The 9,328-nt window shown below is 40.6% G+C and overlaps 1 protein-coding gene across 1 annotated transcript in view; it reads left to right on the forward strand.

The window, feature by feature from the left end:
• Window positions 1-5,120, forward strand: part of CNRIP1 (cannabinoid receptor interacting protein 1) — an 18,555-nt gene extending 13,435 nt beyond the window's left edge. The window contains exon 3 of the mRNA XM_058683867.1: window positions 4,110-5,120. Within this exon, the coding sequence (XP_058539850.1) occupies window positions 4,110-4,274 (165 nt within the window). The 3' untranslated portion in view covers window positions 4,275-5,120. The remainder of the gene's footprint in view (window positions 1-4,109) is intronic.
• The last annotated feature ends 4,208 nt before the right edge of the window (window positions 5,121-9,328 follow it).

The raw sequence follows: 9,328 nt of genomic DNA on the forward strand, positions 1-9,328 counted from the left end.
CTCTTTCTGTGTTCCTCCCCTGCTCACTCTCTGTCTCTCTCTCTCTCTCTCTCTCTCTCAAAACTAAATAAACATTAAAAATAAAATAAAAACAAAATGTTCTGATTATAAAAGTAACATATTTATTGCAGAAAATTCAAGTAGAAAAGATGGAAAAACACTCAATTTCTTAGAAACTTTATTGTTAATATTTCTCTACTTTTTTATGTCTTATTTTACATACTGGAGCTCATACTATATATATACTGTCTTTATCCATCTTTTGCTTGTTGATACTGTTCTAAGCATTTTCTCTCATCATTAAAAACCCCAAATTCCTGTGAAATGGTTATATAAATCCATCATATGGATATGCCACCATTTCTATTATATTACCCTAAAGTTGGATGCTTAAATTGCTTCTGGTATTCAGAAATTTTTACCAAGTTGATAGGTGAATAATATCTCTGTAAAAGTTCACATATATTTTTAATTTTTTATTTTATTGTAGAGAGAGAGCATGCACATGACTAGGGGAGAGGAGCTGAGATTGGGGGGGAGAGAGAGAAAGAGGGAGGGAGGGAGGGAGGGAGGGAGGGAGGGAGGGAGGGAGGGAGGGAAAGAATCTCAAGCAGGCTGCACACTCAATGTAGAGCCTGACACAGGGCTTAATCCCACAGCTCTGGGATCATGACCTGAGCTGAAATCAGGAGTTGGATGTTCAACGGACTGAGCCACCCAGGGTCCCCTAATACTACATTAGAAGATTTTTCAGATGTCAGCTATTTTTTTCTTTTTAATGAATGTGTTCCAGCTTTATCCAAATATTCATAATAGCTTACTAATTAATCATATAATCTTTTATATTCAGGATGTTAACTATTTGGTAATATCTGTTGTAAATACAGTTTAGCTTACTTTTCCTTTCTGATTATAAAAACTAAATCATTGAATTTTGAAAATACAAATAAGTATACAGGATAAATAAAATCCATTCCATCAGTGTTTCTAACATGAATATGTATATTTTAATTGAATTAATACCAGATGTTCTTGTTGGTACTCTGCTTAGTTCAGGTAACAATGGAGAATAATAGAAAAAGTTTATTAAATATCTACATTTAGTGGGAAACTGGGTGACTCAGTCAGTTAAGCAGCCAACTTAAGCTCAGGTCATGATCTCATGGTTTATGAGTTCAAGCCCCTCATCAGGCTCTCTACTGTCAGCACAGAGCCCACTTCAGATCCTTTGTCTCCTACTCTCTTTGCCCTTCCCCTGCTCTTTCTCCCTCTTACAAAAATAAATGTACATTAAAAATAATAAATTTTTGCATTTAGAAATTCTATATAGTATTCCACTACATAGATATACCATAAAACTGTCTTAAAGATAGGCATTTAATGTTCAGGTTTTCACTACTATAAAGACTGTGTTATTTATTTGTTTGTTTGTTTGTTTAGAGAGCGTGAGTATGCAGCGAGGTAGGGGAGGGAGTGGGAGGGAGTAAGAGAGCAGGAGAGAGAGAGAATCTCAAGCAAGCTCCATGCTGTCATCATGGAACCCAATGAGGGGCTGGATGCTGGATCCCCAGAACTGTGAGATCATGACCTGAGCTGAGAGCAAGAGCCCATCACCTAACCAACCAAGCCGCCCAGGTGCCCATCACTGTGATGTTCTTATTAGAAGTAGAATTGCTCAACCCAAGTATATTCACTCTTTAACCCTTTCTAAAGCCTGTACAATTCAATTCCCACTGGCAGTGTTTAGGATATCTGTTTCCTTGTAGCTCACTAAAAATCCATATTTCTTTTTTTTTTTAACCAACTTTGAGGTGTAGTTTCCATGTAATGAATGCACTCATTTTAAGCATACTGATCAATGAGCTTTGACAAATATACATATACTTGTATAACCACCACCCCAGTCAAGATGTAAAACATTTTCCCCAAAAAAGATCCCTATTGTAGATTTTCATCGATCATTAATCCCTTCCTCCTACTGCAGGTTCTTTTCTAATTTTTTTTTTTTTAACACTGTTCATTTTTGAAAGTCAGAGATAGAGTGTGAATGGGGGAGGGGCAGAGAGAGAGGGAGACACAGAATCTGAAGCAGGCTCCAGGCTCTGAGCTATCAGCACAGAGCCCGACGCAGGGCTCAAACTCACAGACCACGAGATCATGACCTGAGCCAAAGTCAGCCACTTAACCAACTGAGCCACCCAGGCGCCCCCCCCCCCCCCCGCAGGTTCTAAGTAACCCCAGATGCTTCCTGCTTCCTGTCAGCATAGGTTGTATTCCATCACTATAGATTGGAGAGATAGACAGGCAGACAGACAGACAGGTGTGGGGGGGGGGGGGGGGAGAGGGAGGGAGGGAGGGAGATGGAATGGAATCATACAGTATATGTGTTCTTTGGGATCTGAATTCTTTTGCTCAGCACATCTTTGAGATCCATCGTTGTTGCTGCCTGAATCATTGTTTCTTTTTATTGTTGAGTAAAATGCCATTTTATAGATATACCAGAACTTGTTTATCACCAAGTGAGTAATGAAACATTGGGTTGATTCCAATCTGGGGCTATGGTGAATAAAGCTACCATATACTTATACAGGTCTCTAGACTGTTAAGCCATGATCCACTAGAAAAAGGTTCTTTTCTTACCTGGGGAAAGAGTTGGGGACTCTAGGTATATCACCCATTGTTTCAAGTCAGGCAGATTTCTCAAAGGAAAGCCAAACCTTGTTTTGGAATCAAATTAGCAGGATGAGGCAATGGTGCAGGATATAATTTTGAGAGCATCTTGGAAAGCCATCTGGGAAGCACCTGATCATCCTCCTCCTGTAGCAGCCTCAAGCATAAGGCTCCTGTTGCTCACTGCCCTGCCACCTCCACGTCTTCTGGCTCCTGACAAGTCTAAGAATTCTGCCAAGTCAGTCCCTCTCCCTTCCCATGACAGGAGAGGGTCAGAGGAGAAAATAACGTCAGGCATCATGCTGTGTAATGCCAGATCCCCTAAATAGCTCCAGGAGGCAGTAGCAGGGTCAGGCTACCCTGCAGGCCACTTGAGCACCTGCCCAGTGGCCTCTAGGCTATTCTATGCCCTCTTCTTAGCCACATGGGAATTGTATGCTTATGGCTCTGGAAAAATTGTGCAGTGACCCGCAGGGCCTACCTTCTGGAAGTAAAATGCAAACTTCTTGCGGGCAAGAATCACACCTTATACACATTTTTATATGTGTAAGGCACATAGTAGGTACTTAAATATGGCTTTTGATAATGTGTAATCAAAGCCTGAGACATAGGCCTGGATTCCTGACTTATAAAACTCAATAGTATTTGCAAAAGTTAAAGAAGGGTCTTAAACAATCAAATGCTAAGAAAATATTTTCTCCTGGAATTTATTTTTTTTTTATCTTTTTTTTAACATTTATTTATTTTTGAGACAGAGAAAGACAGAGCATGAACAGGGGAGGGTCAGAGAGAGGGAGACACAGAATCCGAAACAGGCTCCAGGCTCTGAGCTGTCAGCACAGAGCCCGATGTGGGGCTTGAACTCACGGACCGCGAGATCATGACCTGAGCCAAAGTCGGCGGCTTAACCGACTGAGCCACCCAGGCGCCCCTCCCCTGGAATTTAAATTAATGATGGAAGGGCAATTGTGTCTTATGTTTAGTGATATAGTTCATATGTTATTTCATACAACTGTCTTTTGAAATAGAAACCAAAAGATAATCATTAATGACTATTCCCTCTCTTCTCTTCCTCATCCCCCTTTGTAACAAGCTCTGAAATTTTGAGATTCAAAGAGTGATTTCCAATAATTAAATTTGGAAAACAGATAAATTTGGGGAGTTATTTTTATTAAAGACAGTGTGACAGCAAATGCCACTGGTACAATGGGAATAAGATTCTATAGAGGGGGAAAAAGTGGTTTACCGCTTTTCAGGAAAATATCTCACATAATAAAGGAAAACAGTGCATTACAATAAATAAAGGCCTAAGCTTTGCAGACCAAAAGAATCCTGACTGATTACTATTGATTATGCAGGATCTCTCTCACTACCATTAGCTCTTACCTGTTGCTTATGGCAGAATGAGGTTTTTATGGGGCGTGTTTCTCTTCCCTCAGTTCACTGACATTGGGACCTTCGAGACAGTGTGGCAAGTCAAGTTCTACAATTACCACAAGCGAGATCACTGCCAATGGGGAAGCCCCTTCTCTGTCATTGAATACGAATGCAAGCCCAACGAGACACGTAGCCTCATGTGGGTGAACAAGGAGTCCTTCCTCTGAAGATGGCTCTTTCTGATGTTGCTGGACAATCTCTTCAAAACCCTACGTTTAGATAACCCAGCACAAGCCTTCACCAAGGCACACCACAGCGTTGCTGTTACCCATCGGGTGCTGATGACCTACTAGCCCCGACTATTTTGAAAGTGTAATTCCCTTCTGATGCAATGCTCCTGACGTAAAAGATTGTGAGTGATGTACCATCCCCAAGAAGATCCCTTTCTGTGTTCTGTGTTGGTGTTCCTGCATCCAGTTGTTCCCGGTCATGCCGTTGACCGCTTGTGAGGAGCTCAGTGGAATTGCAGACATATCCCCTTCTTAATGATTCCATTGAATGTGGTGTTTTGTTTCCAAGTTGAGTGATTTCCTCTTTTTTTGTAAAATGCTAAATAAAAAAATAACAGTGTGTTGTGGGTTCTCTCCCAAGTGTAATATGGTAACATGTAACTTGCAATGTTATGTGGCTCTCTAAGCAGGCTTGGTGAAAATGTAATACAAACAGCAGTGAGTTGGACTCAGATGCTGTGCTTCCTATAAACAGCTCAGCTTTTTCAGGGAACAATAATGACAAATAAAAGGACAAATATTTAAGAAGTATTTATAACACATTAAAACTCTTTCAAGTAACTTAAGGTATTATGTTATGGCCTAACAGAAATGGGAAAAGGCATCGTTGGGGTCCACTGTTAAGGTGACAGAAGTTGTAGGGTTACCCTTTTGGCAAGCTACCCTAGTACTCAAACATGCATATGATGGCATCCCTACGTTCCCCTTCACTTGAACTTTGTAAAACTGTGTATGCAACTGTAATGAACTTTTGATATTTCTTAATAAAGGTATTAAAAATCATGCCTTGACTTGCCTTCTTAATTTGGTTACTATCTGTCTAGCAGGTGGATCACTGCTTCAGGTTAGCCCTATTCAGCTCTCCAGCTAAATTGCAGGATAAGGAGGATATACCTGGAGTAGAATTAGCACACTTAATCATAGATCAGCTTTGACAGTCAACACTCTGGCCAGCTCTAACAAAGTTAGCAGAGACTCTGGCACTTGGTGAGCAATCGGAAAAGCTTATCCTGGGGCGCCTGGGTGGCTCAGTTGGTAAAGTGTCTGACTTTGGCTCAGGTCATGATCTCATGGTTCATGAGTTTGAGCCCAGCTCCAGGCTCTCTGCTGTCAGTGTGGAGCCCACTGCGGCTTCTCAAACTCCCTCTCTCTTTGGCCCTCCCCCGCTTGCTCACTCTCCCAAAAATAAATAAACATTTATAAAAAAGAAAATGTTTGCCCTGTCTTCTCTCCACTCCTTCCACAACGACCAGTCTCATCAGCTGGCTATGTAGCTGAGCAACCTGAGGACGCACTACTGTAACAGAGCACGTACACCTGGGTAGAGACATCCTTGCTTGCTCCCAGGGTACTGCAAGTTAGGTGACACAAAGCCCTTACTCCATGCAGTTTGAGGGTAAATTCCCTGAGAAGGAAAGAAACTTTTTCTGGAAAAGTAACATACTACTCTGCAACAGTGTTGTCATGTTCACTTGGGAAGAACAGATCCTACTGTGTTGGGAAAAGTTAGCTGTGGCTTTGCTGTTTTTGCTACCTGCAAAGCCTTTGTAGGAATATGCTAGGTTAATGGAAGTGTAAGCCATTTATCGTAGAACCACATTGGCAAGGCTGGCCCCAAACCCTTTGCCCCTCTAAGTCAGGTACCTGTAATGAGGCTGTACCGCCAGCAGGGCACAGCAATGCCTTGGGTTTAGGCTAATCATGAGCGATGTTGAAAGAGAGCAGTGTGTTTCTCAATTCATTTGTCAAAAATAATAGTGTCTATTACAACTGCTAAATATAAGCATTAATCCATTCCTAACCTCTGTATTTTAAAAATCAACGTTCAATTATTTGAACAGACATTGAGATAAGTAATGGATTTACTACAGACAGAGGCTTAAGTTTTCTTCCAGAATATCCAATAGAAATGCAGACTTACAGGTGGTGGGAAAACGTGAAAATGATATCTTCTAGTATTTTGAAGCATTCGATTAAGAAATACTTTCATTTGTGAAATGAGGTTTCAAGCTAGTGGCTCCTCTGTCAGGGCTTTAGTATTGGTTTTGAGGAGGGGAAGCAATATCACAGCTTCTGTAATTTTTTTTTTTCAACCAGAGGCTTTAATTTTTGAGTTTAGAATGACGCAGGGCTGGGGCAATATGACCTGGTGTACCTGCACACACCCTCCCACAGAAGAGTGAGAAGGTGAGCCCCAGACAAGAAGCTGGAGGATCTGAGTCCCGCAAACATGCTGGTTGAGCCTAAGTGGTCACCACCTTTGTATGTCTCCGCTCGTGTCTAAAACAAGGAGTTAGGCTAGTAGAATTCTAAAGCCCTTGGGGCACCTCAGGGGCTCAGTCGGTTAAACCTCCGACTCTCGGTTTCCGCTCCGGTCATGATCTCAGGGCTTCATGGGCTGGGGCCCCATATCAGGGCTCTGCGCCAGCAGAGTGGAGCCTGCTTGGGATTCTCTCTCTGCCCCTCCCCCTACTCACGCTGTCTCTATCTCTCTCAAAATAAACAAATTTTAAAAAAAAATCTAAAGCCCTTTAAGTATCTCAACTTTACACTCTCCCTTTTTTTAAATTTAATTTTCATTTATTTAGTATTTTTTAATTTACATCCAAGTTAGTTAGCATATAGTACAATAATGATTTCAGGAATAGAATCCAGTGATTCATCCCCTACATATAACACCCAGTGCTCACTTAACAAGTGTCCTCCTTAATGCTCCTTGCCCATTTAGCCCATCCTCCCACCCAAAACCCCTCCAGCAACCCTCAGTTTGTTCTCTGTATTTAAGAGTCTCTTATGTTTTGTCCCCCTCCAAAAAGTGTGTGTGTGTGTGTGTGTGTGTGTTTTCCTGAGGTCTAAGAGGTAAGGTTGAATCAAGAGAGGTGGGGAGGAGATGGAGAAGAAGTAAACAGGAAATCTTAACAGCTAATCTGCCACGTTAAGTGATCTTTCCTGGCATATACTGTTCTACTTATGATTGGAGTCCAGCCCAGTCTCTCTGGCTAGTTCTCGCATAGCTCTCCTCCTACTCCAAAATTTGAGTGCTCAGCTATATCAAGCTGCTGAGTTGTAACTTTGCCCCTCAGCCATCTGGAAGGGCTATTTTTATACAAGTTGTAGCCATGTCCCTCTACTTCTAAGCATCAGATGGCTACCCAAAAGCTTGAGGAACTAGGCCATCCTTCTAATTATGATGATGACTAACACACTTTTGAACAGGTGGAAGAGTAGAAATGCCTTGAATTTATATTTTGTGACACCTCACTTATCGAGAAGTCACTTACCCAGCCATCCAAACTATCTGGATCACAGTGGATAACAGAAAACATGCAAAAAAATAAAGATCCCTGTCACAGATGTCACAAAGTCCATTCACTAAAGGCTTGGGTCTTCCCTCAAGACCTCACAACTCCTACTTCAGAGACAGTTCTAATATATCGGGTGATCTGGTTTCTGGATTTTAGGAAGTTGGAAGCAGAATAATTGGAAGAAAGAGGGCAATTTGTAGGAGTAGATACATTGAAGATAATTATTTTTTCACAGAGGACAAAGAAAGCAGGTAAAGTACATCAAAAAGTGTAATAGATAAGGACATCCCTATACTACAGGGATACAACCTGTGCTAGACCACAGTAGTTTCTGTGGACATCAAATAAAAATTGAAATACACAGTCATTGCCCTGATTTATTTAGGAAGATGATCCATTATCTTTAGAAATGTAGCATCATGACTCAGTGTTTAAGAGTTCAGATTCTGGGGGCACCTGGATGGCTCAGTCAATTGAGCCTCCAGCTCTTGATTTCAGTTCAGGTCACGATCCCAGGGTCATGGGATCGAGCCCCAAGTTCAGCTCTGCACTGAGTATGAAGCCTGCTTAAGATTCTCTCTCTCTCTCTGCCCTTCTCCCCACTTCTGCTTTCTCTTTCTCTCTCTCTTTCTCTCTCTCTCTCTCTCAATCTCTCTCAAAAAAAGGAAAAAAAAAGATCAGATTCTGTAACTTAGAAGCCTCAAATCAAATCCTGGCTCATCCTCTTAACAACAGTATGACCTTAGGCAAGTCACTTAATATCTCTCTGCTTCAGTTTTCTCACTTAGAAAATGGAGACAATAAAGTCCCTTATGGAGGGGTTGTAAGGATTAAAGAAGTTAAATTATGTAAAATCTTTAGAACTGTGCCTGACACATATTATTTTTTTAATTTATTATTTTTTGAGTGTAGTTGACACACAATGTTTCATTAATTTCATATGTACAACCTGGTGATTTGACAAATTTATACATTATGCTATGTTCATCACAAGTATAGCTATCATCTGTCCCATTACATCGCTATTAGAGTATCATTGGCACACACACATAGCATTGTTTGGTTCATTTTGTTTAAAAGACAGGGAAAAATACATTTCCAAACAAAAGCATTTTAAAAATGTCAAGAAATAAAAAACTGAAGGTATTTAAGGGACTATAACTTCTTCTTCTAGGATATTCCTTACATGAATATGGAGTGATAGTCAAAGTTTATAGTCTATTTTTATACAAAAGAAAGAAAGAGAAAGAAAAACATATAGAGACAATATTTTAATGATTTAAAAGTAAATACCTTGAAATAGTATATTTTAAGATATGCTGGAAAAAGAGTTTCTCCACAACCAGGCTTCATAAAGTTTCTTTTAGGAAGACCCAGTTTTGAACAACATGGAAACATCAGGACAGAGTCAGAGAACTTAAAATATGGTAAAGGTCAAGAATGCGGTCTCAAGTTCTCTCTGTTATTTCATTTCAGGTAGGCAGCGCCTGTATCTCCATTTTCCAGAGGAAAAATAAGTCTCAGCTGCTGAAACTTAAGGCTTCAGTTTAATCAGCTGATTTTATAAGGAACTCCTTTCTTTGATCCCTGGTTTCCTCACTTATGAAACAGTGACAATAATATCCCCATCACAAAGTGTGTTCAGATTAAATAATATATCACATGCAAAGCACCTTCTTTCTCTTC

The sequence above is a fragment of the Neofelis nebulosa genome, chromosome 9, assembly GCF_028018385.1.
Source record: "Neofelis nebulosa isolate mNeoNeb1 chromosome 9, mNeoNeb1.pri, whole genome shotgun sequence".
Taxonomy (NCBI): Eukaryota; Metazoa; Chordata; class Mammalia; order Carnivora; family Felidae; genus Neofelis; species Neofelis nebulosa.